The 21,332-nt window shown below is 40.1% G+C and overlaps 1 protein-coding gene across 2 annotated transcripts in view; it reads left to right on the top strand.

The window, feature by feature from the left end:
- Window positions 1–10,734: 10,734 nt before the first annotated feature.
- rab41 (RAB41, member RAS oncogene family) overlaps window positions 10,735–21,332 on the top strand; it is an 82,853-nt gene continuing 72,255 nt past the window's right edge. The window contains exon 1 of one of the 2 annotated variants that reach the window (XM_043704760.1): window positions 10,735–10,895. In XM_043704760.1, coding sequence (XP_043560695.1) covers window positions 10,823–10,895 — 73 coding nt within the window. In that variant the 5' untranslated portion in view covers window positions 10,735–10,822. The remainder of the gene's footprint in view (window positions 10,896–21,332) is intronic. The other variant, XM_043704759.1, reaches the window with a different exon arrangement.

The raw sequence follows: 21,332 nt of genomic DNA, 5'->3' as shown, positions 1-21,332 counted from the left end.
GGCCCAATTTCCCCTTAATAATATGCTTGATTTCTTACGTATCTTTAAATGGTCTGCTAGTGCATCCTTTTTAATATAGACTTTATAGACTAACATTTTACCACAGGCAGGTATTAAGCTAACTGGCCTATTTTTTTTTTGTCTTCCTCATTTTTTGAATAAGGGTGTTATATTGATGTTTCCAATCCTTTGGGACTTTTCTAAAATCTAAGGATTATTGAAAGATTACCATTGCATCCAACATCTCTGCAGCTATTTTCTATATTGTACACTTTGATGCAACCCATCAGGTGCAGGGAGCTTATTAATCTTTAGCTCCATTAGCTTCTCTAGTATGCTACTAATAAAGGATGTATTTATTTTCACCCTGCTTTTGCCCCTTGATTTAGTTAGTTTTTTTTGAATATTGTTGATATATTCAACTGTGAAGTCTGATGCCAAGTATTTAATTAACTCACCTGCCCTCTATTATTTCCCTAGCCTCATTCTCCAAGGAGCCAATGTTCACTTTGTCTCTTTCTTTCTTTTTATATAATTAAAAAAAGATTCAAAGCAGTTTCAGGCAGTCGAAGTGTATCCCCTTATCATTAAAGTCTATGAAAACATCATAATTGTGGATGGACTACCAGCCTGTCTACCTCTTTGCTGTCCTTAATTAGAAATACATTGAAATTGCTGTGAACAGTTATAATGCTGTGCGAAAGCCCCAAGTATAGAGGGGCATCCCAGTGCCGTTGACCATCAGTATCAAAGGGGCATGTGCATTCTAACTTTTTACAATCTGAAGTTTTTGTGTGCCTTACTGCGAAGAAAATCTTAAGCTATAACGAAGTTGAACCAAAATAAGGTTGCACCTGAACGTATCACTGGGCTGGGACTGTCATTGTAAAATGTGAGTTCTAACATATCCTTAACTTCCTTGGTTTATCATGGTTGGTTTATCCCTTTCTTTGAATCTAAGTTGCACAATGGGATATGCCTATGTTGTGAATGATTGGTATTTTCTATTACCTTTCGACTACACCCAGTGTCATCTTCCTTGTTATTTCTTGCCTGAACCCTTATTATTCTGCATGTTCCAACAGAACAGTATAAGAATTAGATGGGGAGGACTAATGCTATTGTACATGATGTAGATGTAGGGAATGCTGCTCCGATAAAACAACATGCCTATCGACTTAATCCTTTCAAAGCCAGACAGGTACAGATGGAGGTGGAGGCCATGCTTGACGAGGACCTCATCAAACCAAGGCAGAACAAGTGGAGTTTGCCGATCATCTTAGTTCCCAAACCAATAGGACTCAACGATTCTGCATGGATTATTGGAAGGTCAATGCCATAACAAAATCTAACTCATATCCAATTCCTAGTTTGGAGGATTGTATTGAGAAAGTCAGACAAGCCAGTCACATCACCAAGTTGGACTTAATGCTACTGGCAGGTACCTTTATTAGAGTTGGCGAAATAAATTCCTGCATTTGGAACCCCAAAGGGCTATATTAGTTTAAAGTGATGCCTTTTGGAATGAAGAACATACCTGCCACATTCTAGTGACTCATGAACAGAGTTGTGGCTGGGTTAATAAACTGTGCAGTCTACTTGGACAATGTAACAATCTTTAGTAAGTCCTGGAAAGATCACATGGTACAGTTGACAGAGTTCTTTGAACGACCAGGAGAAGCAAATAAATAAAACGGAAATCGCAAAAGCAGAGGTGACATTCTTGAGACATAACATTAGTCATGGAAGGTTGACCCCATGGAACGCAAAGATGAAGGCCATCGAGGAATCTCCATGACCAACCTCGAAAAAAGAGGTGCTTCGATTCATAGGACTCAGCAGATTCAATCAGAAGTTTGTTCCAAACCTCAGCAGTGTAGTGGCAAAATTAACCGATTTGTTGAAGAAGAACACAAAATTTTGGTGGACAGAACAATGTCAATTCGAGCATTTGAAATCAATATTAACCACCAAACCAGTTTTAGCTACACCAAACTTTTCGAAATCTATTAAAGTCGTCATCGATGCTAATAACATAGGAGTCGGAGCTGTAGTCCTACAGGAAGATGAGGCTGGGATTGCACTGCCAGTTGTATATTTTTCGAAGAAGATCAACATCCACCAGAGGAAATACTCCATGATCAAAAATGAACTATTGAGTTTGGTACTGGCCGTACAACATTTTAATGTGTATGTCACAAACAGTGTGTCGGAGATGATTGTGTACACATATCATATCATAATGTGCGTATATTCTTAGAATTTTTAAAAGATAAGAATATGAGACTATTTTGTTGGAGTCTTATGTTACAGACTTTTAATTTAAAAATCATACATGTTGCAGGTCAGAAAAAGTAATTGCAGACGTGTTATTGCGGATTTAACTGATAAAATTTAAATGAGATTTGTCTTTATTTAATGTTTTATCTATATGTAGGTACATCAGAAGACATTAAGGTGAACTTACGTGAAAGTTATCATTATGTTAGGGTAATGTGTTTAAACAGTAGAAAAATAAATGAAACCGTCTTTTCATTATGATGGTTCATTTTTTTAAGGGGGGGAAGGGTTATGAAGATGTGGGTGTATACCTTTAAGAGAGTTAAAAGCAGCAGAACTACCGGACACAGCACCGAGTGTTCTCAATAAGGCAACAATGTAACACTGGGTCGAACAACTCGATAAGCTTGTTGCCTGGAGACAAAAACAAATTTGAATTTGGCCAGTTTAAATTATACCCTGAAAAAATACCAATCTCCAATCAAGTTTGGATTGAGTATATTGACAATCATAAAAGCCAATGACACAGTCCAATGTTCTGGGGTATAAGACGGGGTCAAAGTGAACAGTTGGGAGGAGAATTGCCAAGTCCTAGCATGTCATAGACTGCTTGAAAAAATATCTCTCTTAAAAGTACCTTTTTGATCAATAACCTATGATGCAAAAATTCCTAACAAGGAGAAAATAAGACATACAAAGATCTGAAGACAAAAACCTACAGCTGCCTGGTTTTGAGATAAGAAGTGTTGTTTTGTAAATTTTAATTGAAAGTTTTATCAGACTAGTATTATAGATGGGAAGGGCCTCACAGCACCAGGGATCCAGGTTCGATTCCAGCCTTGGGCGACTGTCTGTGTAGAGTTTGCACATTCTCCTCGTGTCTGTGTGGGTTTCCTCGGGGTTCTCCGGTTTTCTCTCTCAGTCCAAAGATGTGCAGGTCAGGTGATTTGGCCATTCTAAATTGCCCATAGTGTTAGGTGCATTAGTCAGAGGGAAATGGGTTTGGTTGGGTTACTCTTTGGAGGATCGGTGTGGACTTGTTGGGCCGAAGGTCCTGTTTCCACACTATAGGGAATCTAATCTAAGCTAATCTAATAGGTTAGAGAAAGAAACTGTAAATCGTGGTTAGTTAATTATCTATTACACTTTTAAGAAATAAAGTTGTTAATGGTTCGTCATCATGCTAGGTAACATCTTCAGTGTAGCCCGCTTTCTGTTTATGTGCTTGGGTTTCCTTGGGTTGGTGAGGTAATTTCCTGTGGTGACATCATTTCCTATGGTGATGTCATTTCCTGTTACTTTTCTCAGGGGTGATAAATGGGATCCAAGTCAATATGTTTGTTGATAGAGTTCCGTTTGGAATGCCATGCTTCTAGGAATTCTCATGCATGTCTCTGTTTGGCTTGTCTTAGGATGGATTGTTCTCTCAGTCGAAGGGGTGTTCTTCGTCATCGGTATGTAAGGATACTCGTGAGAGTGGGTCATATCTTTTTGTGGCTAGTTGATGTTCATGTATCCTTGTGGCTAATTTTCTGTCTGTTTGTCCAATGTAGTGTTTGTTACAGTTCTTGCAAGGTATTTTGTAAATTACATTAGTTTTGCTTGTTGTCTGTATAGGGTCTTTCAAGTTCATTAGCTGTTGTTTTAGTGTGTTGGTGGGTTTTTAGGCTACCATGATCCCATAAGATTTGGCATCACCACAGGAAATGACATCACCAATCCAAGGAAATCCAAACACATAAGCAGAAAGTGGATTACACTACCAGTGCTTCACCCAGACGCTCACTGAAGATGTTACATAGTATGGTGATGAAATATCTGAAAATGAACCTTCCAGCTCAGCGAACAAGCCTACATCCTGTACCTCAACCTGAGCTACAAATCTTCTCAAACCACCTGATGAAGGAGCAGCACTCCAAAAGCTAGTACTTCCAAATTAACCTGTTGGACTATGAGCTGGTGTTGTGTAATTTTTAAACAAATAACATCAGCAGGAATCATCTCTTTTTATTGGTAGAAATATTGAGAGCAAGAAGACACAGATTTCACATGATGAACAAAAATAAAGCCATGATAACTTGAGAAAAACCTTTTTAAAATGCAGCTGTATTTAGCATTTGGCAAGGAGGGGTGAAGGCAGATTCAATTGAGGCATTCAAGAGGGAATTGGATCATCAACAGAAAAAGTAAAATATACAGGTATGTGGAGATGGTGCAGTCATGATCTCACTAAATAGTGCAGCAGGCTCAATGGCCTACTTCTGCTTCCACATCTTATGTGGCACCTTTCAAATGCCTTCTCAAACTTCTACAGCACAGCCACAAGCTCCATTTACCCACATTACTTGTTACATAACATTGTCAAATCTCCAAAAAGTTAGTCAAATCTAATTTCCTTTTCATAAAGCCACGTTGATGCTGCATAATTGCATTTAGGTTTTCAAATGCTTTATTATATCCTCCTGAAGATTTCAGCATTTTCTCTATGAGAGTTGTTAAACTGTAGTTTCTTGCTTTGTCTCCCTTCCCTCCTCCACGTCCTGGAGTAGGAAGTCACCTTTGTTATTTTCCAGTAGATGTGACCTTTCCAGAATGTAGGAAATTTTGGATACTTAATATCAATTCATCTACTATTTTAGCATCTGCTTCTTCTAAGAGCCTAGGATGAAGTCTTCGGGATATGGGGACTAGTCAGCTTTTAGTTCTTTGTATTTTGAGTACCATTTACATCGTAATTGCAATTATTTTAAGTTTCTCCCTCACAGCTACCCATTTGCAATTAGTTCTGTGATGTTATTTGTATTTAATATAGCGAAGACTGATGCAAATGTCTGTTCACTTCTTTTGTCATTTCCTTATTGTTAATTATTCCTCAGACTCCCTCTAAAGAGAACCAACACTCATTTAACATGTTCCTTTCCTTTTCAAACACCTGCCTAAAACTACCTTTTATATTTAGGTGTTTAAGAAGATTAGTAGCCCAGGTTGTGGATGAGGTTGTTGACTTGCTCACTGAGCTGGTGAGTTTGTTTGCAAACGTTTCATCATCATTCTAGGTAACATCATCAGGACACCTCCAGTGAAGCAATGTTGTTCTGTCTCCTTTTATGTGTCTATTTCTGCTTGGGTTGGTGGTGTCATTTCCGGTTTTGTTGTTGGTTCTCTTTCTTAGTGTTTGGTATATGGAGTCCAAATCTTCATTTGTTAGTGGAGTTCTGTGTTGAGTGCCAGCATTCCAGGAATTCCCATGCATGTCTCTGTCTGGCTTGTCCTAGGAAGGATACATTGTCCCTGTTGAATTGGTGTACTTCATTGTCTGTGTGAAGGGATACAAGCAATTGTTGGTCATGTTTGTTGGTGTCTAGTTGGTGTTTGTATTCCCTGATAGCTAATTTCCTTCCTGTTTGCCGGAAGTTTGGCACTCAACTTAGAACTCCATTAACAAGCATGTAGACTTGGATCCCATATAGCAACCACTAAGAAACAGAACCAACAACAAAACTAGAAATTACACCACCCATCCCGGGAGATGCATACAATAAATAGCATGCAGGACAGAACAATAACGCATCATCGGAGGCGCACTCACAATGTTACCTAGCATGGTGATGAAATATCTACAAACAAACATACCAGCTCAGTGAGAAGGTCAACAAACTATTTTTATATTTCAAGCTTATTTTCTTGCTGAAATGTTCCTACTCCTAGTATTCTGAAGTATCTCCTTAAATTTCTGCTCCTGTGTCTTGACTGATCTGTCCAATAACCTTCCAGTTCAGTTTAGCCAACTGTATCTGTGCCCTTATAATTAATCATATAGAAATTCAACAGTAATCTTAAATCCATTCCTTTCGATGGGCTGAATGGTCTATTTTTGTTCCTCTCTTTCCTCAAACTGAATGTGGTATTCAATCATATTATGATCACTGCTATAATGACTTCACTATAATGTAATTTATTACTCCTGTCTCATTGCATATTACCAGATTTAATACAGCCAGTTCTCTGGATGGTTCTGCAAAATACTGCTCTAACAAATGTCCCTGAAAATACTCTAGGAAGTCATTGTTCAGGCCACCTTTTCCAATTGGATTAATCTATTTGTGGATTAAAATAATTCATGATTATCGCTGTACCTTTTTTACAAAACCTATTATTTTTCCTGTATAGTACATTCTGAAGTGTGCTTACCTTGAGGCCTGTATACCACACCCACAAGCAAGTATTTACCTTCAAAATTCTTATCTCTACCAAATATGAATCTACATTTTGATCTCCAAAACTAAGTTCATCCCTCTCTATTGCTCATGGATAAGGTGAATAGTCAAGGTCTTTTCCCCAGGGTGGGGGAGAACAAAACTAGAGGGCATAGGTTTAAGGAGACGGGAAAGATTTAAAGGGACCTGAGGGACAAATTTTTCACACAGGGTGGCTCATATGTGGAATGAGCTGCCAGAGAAAGTGGTAGAGGCAGGTATAGTTGCAATACTTAAAAGCCATATGGACAGGTACATGAATAGGAAAGGTTTAGAGGGATTTGGGCCAAACACAGGCAAGTGTTAGTTTGGAAAACATCTTTGGCATGGATGAGTTGGACTGAAAGGTCTGTTTCTTTGCTGTATGACTCTATAGCATCCATAATTAATGGAACTACCCATGATCTTTGCCTGGCTTCTTTCCTTCCTAAATGCCATATACCCTTGAACGTTCAGGTCCTAGTCTTTGTCAGCTTGTGGACATATTTCTTGTAGTGGCAACAGATAACGTATTTCTATATTTATGTATTTATTTACATATGCAGTGACATTTTATTATTTTATTAAAACAACACATGTATTTAATTGCAGACACTTTAGTTTTGACTTTTTGCAACTTTCGTAACCTCTAATCTGCCAGAGTACACTGTCCCTTCCTCCCAAGCTCTGGTCATCATTTCCCTTATTATTACATTGCTGTCATGCCTTGTCTCCTCAATTCAATTTTTTGCACCTTGTCAAATTTGTTCCCTCTCCCTCAGAATTAGTTTATATGTATGAATGAATGTAATGGCAAGTGGTCATCTCATAGATGAAGCACATTTGGTGAGCTAATCTTTCAGTATTAAGTTGCTGAAAGATGAGGTTGTGTGGCAGTGGTGAATGAATAATTGGGATATGAAGAAGTGCAGAGGAAGAGAAAGATTACTGCAATTTCAAGGTTAACGAATGAGAGTCATGTGACGGAGTGGACTTGACAAAACAGAGTGAAGGAGTCAGGATAATGCACACACCAGGATGAATGTGAACATGCAATTATACTCACCTTTCCTGACCTAATTAGGGTATTAAAATGTTTTTTCTACACTAAATCCAGGAGCATGGCAGTTTCCTCCTCCTGATGCTGGGAAGAGCATCACTCTTTGACTCAGCATTCTGCCAGTGTTCCTCTTCTCTTTGGAGAAAGTGAGGACTGCAGATGCTGGAGATCAGAGCTGAAAAATGTGTTGCTGGAAAAGCGCAGCAGGTTAGGCAGCATGGAGGAGAGTGAATCAGTGCAGGGTCAGAAACTCTGGGGAAGAGTGAACCCAATGTGGAGGAGATCGAACCCTTGTGAGGGACTGCAAGCCCAACATGGCTATGCACTTAAAAAGGACTACAATGTCAAACTTTTAACTTTATTTCTTTATTTTTCTTCTTTATACTAAGAATGACTTTAATGTTAAACTTTTAACTATATTTCCTTATTTTTGAACTTTGACCCTAAGATGTTGTATCTAGGTATCTTTATGCCTAAGTTGACACCAGGAATGGTGATATTGTACACTCTTTTCACTGTACTCCTGTATCCCTATATTTGAAATCTAATTCTCTAAAATCTAATTCTGTAGTCTCTCCTACTACTGGAAACATCTTCTCCATTTCCACTCCATCCAGGCCTCTCAGTATTTTGTAAATTCCAATGAGATTTCCAGCAAACCCCTCCCCCCCCCCCCAACCCTTCTACATTTTAAGTACAGACCCACATCCTCAACTGCTCCTCATATGGCAAGCCCTTCATCCCTGGGATCATTCTTGTAAACCTCCTCTTGACCCCCTCCAATGCCAGCACATTCTTCCTTGGATAAATGGCCCATAACTGTTCTCAATATTCCAAAGATGGTCTGACCAGAGCTTTATATAGTCTCAGTTGAAAAGGGTGGCACTGGAAAAGCATAGCAGGTCAGGCAGCATCCGAGAAGCAGGAGAGTTGATGTTTTAGGCATAAGCCCTTCATCGGCACATTCCTGATAAAGAGTTTATGCCTGAAACATCAACTTTCCTGTTCCTTGGATGCTGCCTGACCTGCTGTGCTTTTCCAGTGCCACCCTTTTCGACTCTGACTTCTCCAGCATCTGCAGTACTTTTTCCTTTATAGTCTCAGTACATACCTGCTCTTGTACGCTAGCCCTCTTGAAGCGAATGCAAGCCTTCCCTAATTTGCCTTCCTAACTGCCAACTGAACCTACATGAAAAGAATCCTCAAATAGGACTTTCAAGTACCTTAGTGTTTCAGATTTCAGAAGCCTTTCCCCATTTAGAAAATAGTTTATCCTTCTATCCTTCCGACCTTATACTTTCCCACATTTTATTCCATCTGTCACTTCATTGCCCACTTTCTTGACCCGCCCAAGTCTTTCTGCAGCCTCCATTTCCACAATACTGTCCATCACTCCACCCATCTTTGTGTCATCTGCAAACTTTGCAACAATACCCTCGGTTCCTTCATCCAGATTGTTAACATATAATGTGAATAGTTGTGGGCCTAACAGCGACCACTGCAGAACTCCACTAATCACTGGCTACTGTCTTGAAAAAGACCCCTTTACTCCAACTCTCTGCCTTCTGCCAGTCAACAAATCCTCTATCCATGCTACTGCCTTGCCCCTAATACTATGGGCTCTTATTTCGCAATCTCCTGTGCGTACCTTGTCAAAAGCCTTCTGCAAATCCAAATAGATCACATCTGCTGGCTCTACTTGTCTGACTTGTTTGTAACCTGCTTAAAAAATTCTACCAGATTTGTCAGGCATGAACTGTGCTTGATGAAAGTCGTGTTGAATCAGCCCTATTTTACCATGTACTTCAAAGTACTTTGCAACTGCATCTTTAACAATGGGCTCTAACAGGTTTAGGCTAACTGGATTATAATTTCCCATCTTCTGCCTTCTTAAATAGGGCTGTTTCATTAGCCATTTTTCTTTGTCCCATCCTCTGGGACCCTCCCTGACTCCAGTGATTTCTGAAACATCACCACCAAAGCTACCACAATCCCTTCAGATACTTCCTTCAGAACTCTGGGATGTAGTCCACCTAGTCTAGGTGATTTATCCACCTTCATACCTTTCAGCTTCCCCAGTACCTTCACTTCAGTAATGTTCACTACAATCGCATCTTCCCCCTGATATTTTTGTTGTCAGCTACTAGTGTCTTTCACCATGAGGACTGATGCTAAGTATCTATTCAGTTCCTCCGCCATTTCTTTATTCCCCATTACTAGTTCTTCAGCCTCGTTTTCCAGCAGTCCAACATCCACTCTTGCATTTATATATCTGAAAAAAATTGCAATCATCTTTCATGTAACTAGCTAGCTTACTCTTTTGTTTTATCTTCTACTCCTTGATTGCTTTTTTTGGTTGTCCTCTGCTGGTTTATAAAAGGGTCCCAAATTCTCTGACTTCCCCCTAATTGTCTCCACACTTTATGCCTTTTACTTTTGGTTTGCTCCTTAAATACTGCAGGTAAAATTGTAATGTGGCCATTCACTGTACAATCAATGTGAAACTAGGAAGTAAAATGGTAATGTAGTCCTGTGTTTAAATGTCACAACCCAAAAGTGTTGAACTTGATTTCCTCCATATCAGACATCCCTTCCCATTTCCTTTCTTCTCAGATGTTTCCATACCTGCTGAATATTTCTAGTGTTTTCTGTTTTTATATCAGATTCCAGCATTCACAGAATTTTGCTTTTGTCACTAGTTTAAAATGGAGTCCTTGCTGGGCTGGGACGACACAGGGCTGGCAAGTTAACTGGATGTGGGCAGCAGAGTTTTGGCGCAACTTAATTTTTTTTGTAGAATACTTTTCCATTAATATAAAAGAAACACGAATTGAAAAAAAGTCCCTGTTCATCGTGTGGACATTGTTAATCGGCCTAGTTACAGGCCAGCTACTCGTTTTTTTTCTATGGGCGTGGCCATCCTTCACTCCCTCATACTTTCCTCACCTTATGCACAACAAAGATAACTTGCACAAATGCAGTACCTTTACATGGTACATATGTCCAAAGACACTTCACAAAATTACAAACACGAAAAATCCTTCCTTGCTGCCCTTTAAAACACCCAAAACCCTTAGATCACCCTCAGAATGGAGACTTCCTACCACGTGACCTCTCCTGGTCGCCACAGCAACGTGACGGACAGGGGCGGGTCCGTCGGAAGTGACGCACTTGTTGCTGCGGTGACGGGTTGCCTTGCTGGTCGGACGGTTTCGCTCGCCTTCCTTTCGCTTTTAGCAGCATCATAATGTCCGGCGGCGGCGGAGAGTTCGGAAATCCTCTGCGCAAGTTTAAGCTCGTCTTCCTGGGCGAACAGAGTGGTGAGTGAGCAGCGTGGGCCTGCAGGTGGAGCCTCGGGCTGGCGTCAGCAAAAGGCTGCCTTGCGGCGGCAGCTGCAGCAGCATCCGGGCCTTTCCGTCAGGCCCTGCGGTCTTGGCTGTGGCTGAAAGGCCCTATTACTCATAAAATAGCTTGGACCAGGAAGCAGCCTCAATGAGCCTCCGATCTGACAGCACTGACCCCACCGAAAAGAAATCGCGTCGCCCTCCGTCCAGTAGGAAACTTCAGCCTGAAGAACCTGAGCGCAAGAAGCTCTTATCCTGGTTCTCCCTTGTTTCCTGTTTCTTTCAACCCTGCAGTGTTGCTTATAGCATCCGTCTCTTCTATCGATTGTTTAGGACTTTCCTTCAGGGCTTTAGAGAAAAGACCTGCTTTGTATTTTACTTTTCAGTGGATGTCAGCTGTCATGTCAGTTTGATTAAGGTGCTGGTATCATTTTCTATACAAAGTTGCATAAACATTGACCGAGTTGGACAAATTTATCTGGTGCATCCTTCCCTTTGAGAATTTAGTATTTTTCGTTGAACTAAGTGTTAGGTTGATTCTAGATCTCTCGTTCAGCCTATGGCAGGTTTAGGAATTTTAAGCAAGAATTTTTTTTTGTTGTATGGTCAGGTGTGTGCCTTCATATACAATGAATGTTTGCAGCTGCATATTTCTGGTTGGGGGGGGATAGTGGGTTCTTCTGACAAAGGGTCACAGGATTATATGGACTTCAATAAGACGTTCAACAAGGTGCCCTATGGTAGACTGGTTAGCAAGGTTAGATCTCAAGGAATACAGGCAGAACTACATATTTGGATACATAACGGGCTCGAGAGTAGAAGACAGAGGGTGGTGGTGGAAGGTTGTTTTTCAGACTAGACTGTCACAAGGCTCGGTGCTGGGTCTGCTACTTTTTGTCATTTACATCAATGGTTTGGATATGAGCATTGGAGGTATAGGTAGTAAGTTTATAGATGAGACCAAAATTGGAGGTGTAGTGGACAGCGAAGAAGGTTACCTCAGATTAAAACAGGATATTGATCAGATGGGCCAATGGGCTGAGGAGTGGCAGATGGAATTTAATTTAGACAAACGTGTGGTGCTGCGTCTTGGGAAAGCAAATCTTAGCAGGACTTATACACTTAATGGTAAGGTCCTAGGAAGTGTTGCTGAACCAACAGACCTTGGAGTGCAGGTTCACAGCTCCTTGAAAGTGGAGTTGCAGGTAGATAGGATAGTGAAGAAGGCGTTTGGTGTGCTTTCCTTTATTGGTCAGAGTATTGAGTGCAAGAGTTAGGAGGTCATGTTGTGTATGTACAGGACATTAGTTAGGCCACTTTTGGAATATTGTGTGCAATTCCAGTCGGAAGGAGACCAGAAGGATGTTGTAAAACTTGAAAGGGTTCAGAAAAGATTTGCAAGGATGTTGCCAGAATTGGAGGATTTGAGCTACAGGGAGGAGTTGAATAGGCTGGGGCTGTTGTCCTGGAGCGTCGGAGGCTGAGGGATGACCTTATAGTGGTTTATAAAGTCATGAGGGGCATGGAAAGGATAAATAGACAGTGTTTTCCCTGGGGTGGGGTGGGGTCCAGAACTAGAGGGCATAGGTTTCTTGTGAGAGGGGAAAGATATAAAAAGGGACCTAAGAGGCAACTTTTTCACGCAGAGGGTGGTACATGTCTGGAATGAGCTGCCAGTGGGAATAGTGGAGGTTAAAAGGCATCTGGATGGGTATATGAATAGGTAGGGTTTGGAGGGATATGTGCCAGGTTCTGGCAAGTAGGACTAGATTTGGTTGGGACGTCTGGTTGGCATGGACGAGTTGGACCAAAGGGTCTGTTTTCATGCTGCACATCTCTATGACTCAACATATTAACTGTTTCTCTGTTAGACCTGCTGAGTTTCTCCAGCAATTTGTTTTTGTTTCAGAATTCCAGAATCTGTAGTTGTTTGCTTTACTAATGAATCAAATTTGCTGCTATCATCTCTTGACAGGACGGTATGCTTTTTGCAGCTTTCCGAAATGAATGCTGCTGTTCTGGATTGGGATTATTAATCCCCCTTTCTATATCTTTTGGTATGAACTGTTGTTCTTTGGCATTGAATATCAATGGATCTGTGATGTTAGTTCATGGTTGTCCACAACATTTTAGCACATGTTCTAGAAAATAAACCTTGTTCTTGAATTTTTGTATTGTTAATTTGCAGATTAGTATGCTTTTGCAGAACTTCAGAAATACTTTTTTTAGAACTTGCTGACCTGACCTTTGTTTAAACTAGCCCATAGTGGCTAATCTATCACTATTGACTGGGCTAAAGTTTTGTAGTTGGCTTTCTGGAAGATCTCAAAGGAGGGTTGTGCATCCATTACATGTCAATGTCCTTTTTATCTATTGGGAGAGACATATGTTTTTCACAAAGAATTGTCATAGTTTTAAATCCACATACCCACTCAAAGGATTTCTTTCAGACCTCTAGTAAGCGGTTTCATGTAATTCTCAGTTGGCCTCATTACATATGCACTGTGTCATTACTGCTCCACACTTGAGCTGTCTTGCACTGTACTTGCCACAAGTGGAACCCTTCTTGGATTTCTGCCACCTGCTGCCATATTTAAAGCCCAGCTGTGCACCAGATCATTCACTTACCAGTCAAGAATAACCATTCGTAGTACATAGAGAAAAATGAAAACATACAGCTTCTGAGGGGACATGGGTGACATTTCATTTTAAATAGAAGCTCACATTTATAACTTGCTTGCTACTTTAATTGTCTAATTGACTATTACTGCTGAAAATGTGTTGCTGGAAAAGCGCAGCAGGTCAGGCAGCATCCAGGGAACAGGAGAATCAACGTTTCGGGCATAAGCCCTTCTTCAGGAATGACTATTACTGCAACCACAGCTCTGAGAATGAATCTACAAAGGTGAGCCATGCTTAACACCTTAGTATTACAATATTATGTGAATGTGACTCTTTGTCATTGTTCAAAATGTCACCCAAATAGGAAAACATTTATGGAGCAAAAGGAAGAGTGTGGAAAAAAAGGATGTTTACCTTTTAAATAATAAATTTGCAATCAGTATGATTAGTTCATTCCATTCAGATTGGCTGAAAGTGGGTATCAATTTAAGAAGCAGCACGGTGGCTCAGTAGTTAGCACTGCTGTGTCTCAGCACCAGGGACCTGGGTTCAATTCCAGCCTCTGGCAGCTCTCTGCGTGGGTTTCCTCTGGGTGCTCCGGTTTCCTCCCACAGTCCAAAGATGTGCAGGTTAGTGAATTGGTCATGCTAAATTGCCCATAGTATTCGGGAATGTATACGTCTGGTGCATTCTTCGTGGGAAATGTAGAGTAATCGGGTAGGGGAACGGGTCTGGGTGGATTTCTGTTCGGAGCGTCTGTGTGGACTTGTTGGGCCAAATGACCTGTTTCCACACTGTCAGGATGCTATGAAGTCCTGTCTGGCTTATCTGATACTGCACCTCTCTATTATGATGAAAATGATACACATCCCTTATCAGGGTCATCCTCTTCCTCCCCAGAAGAATGTTGCTACTCTGCCAATTTTTTAACACTAATCACATCCCCTCTTTGCCTGTTTGCATTGTGCAGAACACACCAGGCAAGGATAATGTTTTGAGGTGCCCCACCCACAATGATTCAAGCATCAGAACTTTCTCTTCAGCAGAGTTGTCGTCTGCTCCAGAGTGACCCTTGTTAAAGAATGGGCAGCATTGTACCTACACTGTGCCTGTCTGACAATTCCATTATGTAAGTGCCAATCATTACAGAGAATAGCTCAGATGGTAGTAACCATCGATACTTAAAGCAGGACAATGGTGTTCAAGGATGTAGGTGCCATAGCAGCTCCGATGGTAGCAGATGTAGATTTTTAAGATGCGGTACTGGTAATCATCGCAGTGTACAATTACAATGCTAGAAGCAACATGTGTACGTACAGTATCTCTTGTGCTCTGCATCTGTGCTAAGCCAGCTATATTGGCAAACCCTACTGCAAGGCAATAGTACTGACCCTACCATGGGAAAACGAAGTGTCTCAACTGGCATTCTTAATATCCCTGGTATAAATCAAATTACATCAGGTTATAGTCCCAACAGGTTTATTTGAAATTGCAAGCTTTCAGAGTTCAAGAAGGAGCTGAGCTCTAAAAGCTTGCAATTTCATATAAACCTGTTGGACTATAACGTAGTGTCATTTGATTTTTGACCTTGTCCACCCCAGTCCAACTCCGGCATCTCCACACGCTTGATATATTCATGGGTTGAGGATTGAGATCCCATAAGGTTTCAAATGGATCCTTGAAAGAAGTCAGCTGCACAAAAAATGACCTCCATTATTACCTTGGCCGCTGGGATAGGGTGGATATCACAAGTCCACTTCAGCAGATGGCACAGTTACATGATTATGTCCTGGTGTATTCTGTCTGTGGCAGCAATGCACCTTGCTCATCCAGAGGAAATGACATTGAGGATGTAGATTCTGAGCTTGTACCACCTCCACACCCTGATGGGGACCTTTACTGGTGACTTCACATTGACAGTGTTTGGTAGCTACCGGAGATTGCTGGTCCTGGGCTTTCTGATGCAGTTGTTCCTCAATTTCTCTACTCTTTCTTTAAACTGTGGCCACAGTGATGATAACCAATGGTTCCAGATACAGAAGGGGTTATGGAACCATTTAACCTTCGTGGGGAATATCTGAATAGGTCTTTACCAATGTGATCAGTCAGCATTCACATCACAAAAAAGCAACAATTCAAAGTCCCCACATATCCCCAGTTGGGCATAGCCTCCGATAAGAAGAGCCATAGAATGCCTCTACATGGACCTTTTTTTGACGCGGTTAGCCTTAAGTTTGATATATGCCACATAAATACAGTAGAATCTCCGAAACCTTGTAACCCAAGCAAAGGAAAGCTGCATTGCATATGAGAGCATGTTGGCAATAACTTACTGTACAAGGTTCACTTCACTTCATGCCCTTGTGCAGCCTGAGGGACCTTGAATTGTCTTTGAGAGTTATGGCCCACAGGTGTTACATTTAAAGTCTCCTGTGATTATGACTGCTTCACAAAGATGATAGCCAATTTATAATGACCAGTGACATGTTTGAGATTGCTTGTGCCCAAGATTTGTATCCCACACAGTTGGTCATTCCATGTGTTTCGATCCAGATTCTATGATTACAGATCCTTTTAGGGGCTCCTCTGGCAGTGGTAGTGTCCCTACACCTGAACTGAGAGGTCTGGATTTAAGGCCTGCCTGATCCAGAGCGGTATGTGATTATATCTATGAACAGGTTGGTTAGAAAAATTGATTTAATAAGAAAAAAAAGTATAGATATCTTTAACCTGGTCAATGCAAATGCCTGATAATGTCCTTGCGTCTTGAAGGATATCCAGTCACAGTCAAGTCAAGCTTATCTTTTCTGTGGCAGTCTTCTTTGATTGGACTGAGAACTACTTTCTTACGTGACATTTGGTTGCAGTATGTTGTTTGCTTCGTAAGCTGCTGGCAAACTCTAAGTGTGACATTGATTTAGCACAGTACTGTACTGTATAGCCACAAGTTCACATGGCTGTTGCTACATTTGAAATGCAATGTTAAAGTGGTTATCTATATTTTAAGTGAGTTGGAGATCTGCCGTGACATTGTGTGGCTGGTGCATATCCAACTTTCATGGAGAAGAGGGACTGTGGGGTGATGCAGGTAGTTAGGTAATTACTCATAGAATGCACCCTGAGATGTGGCACTGTTGACCAAGATGGAACCCCTGCCCAGTCCACCCCACCCCAAAAAGAGGTGTAAGTGGTGAGATGGAGTCACCAGGTACCTGCTTTGACTATCATGATGGGTGTTAACATTGTCTAATTTATTTCCTCTGTGGGAGAATAACACACTGCATTTGAAATAGGTGAGAATAGGTAACAATACATGCAAATACATGCAATTAGGCCACGCATTGTTCAGGGGCTGGGAAAATTCTGCTCGAAGACCCTCCTCAGGGAAAGACTTACAAAGAATCTCACCCCCTGTAATCATGGGGGATAATAGAGGCTGCATTTCATTTCATTGGGTAATCATTGGGTAAACCCTTATTTTTTTAAAGAGTGACCCATAGTTTAAAATTTGTCCACCATGGGAAGAGCCTTCAGGATCTTCAGTTCATTTGCCACTTTCTCTTCTAAACCGGATACAAGCTGAGCCTGACCAGCATTTTTTCATTGGAAAACCAACCAATTTCGGCCATTGGTCTGTAGATCTTTGTCCTCCTTCTAGTGTATTTAAATTCATAAACACAGTGACCAATACAGTACCACATATTATGGATGTGGTCTTGCCAGTGCCCCATATAACAGGCATAATCTCCCTAGTTCTATATTCAGTTCCCCTTGCAAATGATATTTAATTAGCTTTCTCATAACTTGCTGTACCTGCATACAGGCCTTTTGTGATTTGTACACGAGGGTATCGAGATCTCTACATTTTCAAAGCTTCGTAATCTCTCGTTTTGATATTATGCTTATTTTTAATCTTCCTTCCAAAATTGACAATTGCACATTTTCCCACAATATATTGTATTTGTCAGATCTTTGTGCACTCACTTAACTACCTATAATGTTTTGTAGCCGCCTTATGTCCACTTCACAACTTAATTATCTTGCCTATCTTTGTGTGATCAGCAAATTTAGCAGCCATCTCTTCACTTAAGTCATTTATATAAATTGTAAACAGTTGAGATCCTCACACTGATCCTTGATCCTCACACCACATCTTGCCAAACTGAACAAGATCCTGTCAGCATGTTTCCTGTTAGACGACTGGCAGGCTATAATTGCCGGTATGCTGCCTCATACCTCATGAGTTTGATACTCTTCAATAGCCTTTGTGGCACTTTATCAAATGCTGCCTTGTAATGCAAGTACAATACATTCACTAGTTCACCTTCATCAATGGCCCACGTCTCTCAAAGAACCCCAATAAATTAATTAAATGTTATTTTTCCTTTCATGAAACCAAATCAAGCAAATCAACTTGAACACTGAGAAAGATGTTATTGAACTGGAAAAGATGCAGAAAAGACTTACAAGGGTGTCACTGCGATTGGAAGGCCTGAGTTGTAAGGAGATGCTGGATAGGTTCGGACCTTTCTCTTAGGAGCATGGGAGGTTGAGGGCTGACCTTTTTAGAGGTTCATAAAATCATGAGGGGCATAATGTGGTGAATAACCAAGGTCTTTTTGCCAAGGTAAGGGAATATAAAACTAGAGGGCATAGATTTAAAGTGAGAAGGGAAAGATTTAAAAGGGACCTAAGGGACGACAACTTCCACACGCACGGTGGTGCGCTTATGGAACGAGTTGCCAGAGGAAGTAGTAGAGATGGATTCAATTACACCATTTAAAAGATATATTTTCACAGGTACATGAGTGTAAAAGGTTTGGAGGAGTAAGGGCCAAATACATGCACAGGACTAGTTCAATTTAGGCAACTTAGTTCACATCCATGAGTTGGGCGATTGGCCTTTTTCTTTGCTGTATGCCTCTATAACTACTTTAAGTGCCATGCTATGATTTTCTTAATAGTTTTTTGCAGTTTACCTATGACCGATATATAATTAACTGGCTTCTCGTTTCTTGCTTTCTATCTTATTTTTGAATAGAGTTCCATTTGATTAGAAGATGGAAAATGTAACCTTCCCCAAATTATACAATTAAAGCCAATGCATCAATTATTTTACTAGCCAATTCTTTTCAGATCCGGGATGAATATCAGGACCCAGGACTTTTCAGCCTGCAGCTCCAATAATTTACTCAGTATCACTTTTCTAGTGATTATAATTTTTACTCCTTCCTATTTCCTGATTTCTTGTTGCTTTTGGCATATTAGTTAAAGTGTCAATATTGAAAACTGATGCCAAATCCCTATACAATTACAATGCCGTATCTCCTTGTTTTCCATTATTAAAATCCCCAGAAACCCTTCTGATTAGGATCAATGCTTACTTTGTTAACTCTTTTATTGATGGTCTCTTACTGTCTGTTTTAAATTTCTGGTAAGCTTTCTCTCACTGTAAATTTTCCACTCTTGTTAGTCATTCTTTGCTGTTTTTGATTTTCTGTCCAGTCTTCTGACTTGACACCTGTATTTGCACATTCGTGTGCTTTTATTATCTTCACCTTTTCTTGTTAATCACAATGGTGGTTCCATCCTTGAACTTTTTCTTGTTGAAATGTATCTTTTTGGTATAAATCTGAAATATCCCCTTAAATGTCTGACATTGCATTTCTATTGATCCATCTGAGAAAAAGAATAGGAAATGACAGTGCCACAGGAAATGACATCAACCCAAGGAAACCTAAACGCACAAATAGAAAGCAGGTCACTAACACTAGTGCTTCACCAGAGACTCACCGATGATGTTACCTAGTATGGTGACGAAATATCTGATAATGAACCTTCCAGCTCAGCGAACAAACTTACATCCACATCCATCCATTGACCTAACCATTAGCCTAAGTTGCAAATTCACTTTAACTAGCTCTGCATTCATGCTCTCATCGTTGTCCTTGTAATTATTTTAAAGAAGTCTCTATCCATTCCTCTTCCTCAAATTGAATGTAAAATTTGATTATGTAATCATTAATTAATCCTGTCATTGCACAATACTAAGGATAGGATAACCTGCTGTCTGGCTGGCTTCAGAACATAGGGCTTTCTCTGACTTGGACTGCAGAGGTATGTTGTGAACAGAAGATATTCATTGAAGAAGATAACAGAAGATAATCTTATTCATTGTAAATCTGTGTTTACTCCTTCAGAATTTTAGCCTTGCAGGCAGGTTGTGTAGATCTTCCCATTCAACTTTCTTCAGCCAGCTCTCTAAGGTTGTCTTCGTCTCTTTGTAACTCCATTTTTTTTTCTAAGTTCCATATACTGTGGTGTTTGGATGGCTCTGACTGTAATGGTCCTATGTGTGCCAAATTTATATCATGCCACATTGCCTGATTCCTTAGTTAAATGTTGCAACTGACATGTACCAGTACTGTATTGTCTCTGCTCTGAAGAATTAAAAATGCAACAGACTGCAGGAAGAAATCCAAGACTGACTTTTAGTATGTTCCTGAAAAGACTAGCATTATTTTTTGTGTATTTAGTACTTTAACCAGGTACTTTTTCTATGCCTTCATAAATTAATCTATTAAAAGTATTTTGTTTGACGTAAGACTTTCTCACATCTGCACTACGCCATCAGTTGCATGATGGTTGAAATACTGTATGTGTCTCCAATCTTCTCTGAATCTGTTTGACAAATTTAATGTTTCTTGAATTTATTAAGAAAAATGTTATTTAATAAATGTTATTTATTAAGGCAACAGAATCCTATGCACTTTTTAAATAGCTTCATCAAGTTCTGGAATTGTGAATTTGAATTCTCCACGCATGCTCCTTTTTTTCATCTTTGATTCTTATTTTCTCAACTTTATTTCTTCTTCCCTAAGTATATAATCCTTTTTTTTGTCTGCATTAAATTTTATTTGATTTTCATCTGGCCATTTTGAATAAAATCCTTTCTGGTTCTTTTGGCAGTTAACCAGTTAGCCTACTTGCTTTTTAAATGCCTTTAAATTTTGTTTTCTCTCTGTATTCAAGCCCTTACCAATTGTTTTAATTTATGGATTCACAGGATGGTTCTTGGCTAATTGGATTTTGAAGTATTTGAGAACATGTCTTGCTGCGTATGGTAACATATTTTAGTAGTTTATGTGGCCATTAAAATATCTTGAGATTAAATTCTGATCTACTAGTCAGTCCTTCTAGGGTAGTTAGAGCTTATTGTGCCTACTGCTAATTTCCTGTCCATTGGTTATTGACTTAAATAGAATATCTTGAGTTGATCAATAATTGTGTTTCTGAACATTTTCTAAATAACTGAGCATTATGGTGGCACAGTGGTTAGCACTGCTGCCTCACAGCGCCAGAGACCCGGGTTCAATTCCCGCTTCAGGCGATTGATTGTGTGGAGTTTGCGGGTTTCCTCCGGGTGCTCCGGTTTCTTCCCACAGTCCACAAAAATGTGCAGGTTAGGTGAATTGGCTGTGCTAAATTGCCCGTAGTGTTAGGTGTAGGGGAATGGGTCTGGGTGGGTGCGCGTCGGTGTGGACATGTTGGGCCGAAGGGCCTGTTTCCACACTGTGTAAGTAATCTAATCTAATTACCCTCAATATTGTCAGTAGACTAATTTAGTAGATTGTAAAGTTATTATTGGGAAAATTTTAATCTTGTGTAATTATTGAATAATAACAATAATAATTATTGAATAATAATAATTACATATTATTCTTTCTGCCATGACTGCTACTTAACCCTAGTAATAAAGTCCAAACCTTTTTTTTTCCCCCATTTTTCAAT

This window comes from Chiloscyllium plagiosum, chromosome 15 (genome assembly GCF_004010195.1).
Source record: "Chiloscyllium plagiosum isolate BGI_BamShark_2017 chromosome 15, ASM401019v2, whole genome shotgun sequence".
NCBI classification, from domain to species: domain Eukaryota; kingdom Metazoa; phylum Chordata; class Chondrichthyes; order Orectolobiformes; family Hemiscylliidae; genus Chiloscyllium; species Chiloscyllium plagiosum.
This window is presented reverse-complemented; position numbering and strand designations above follow the sequence as displayed.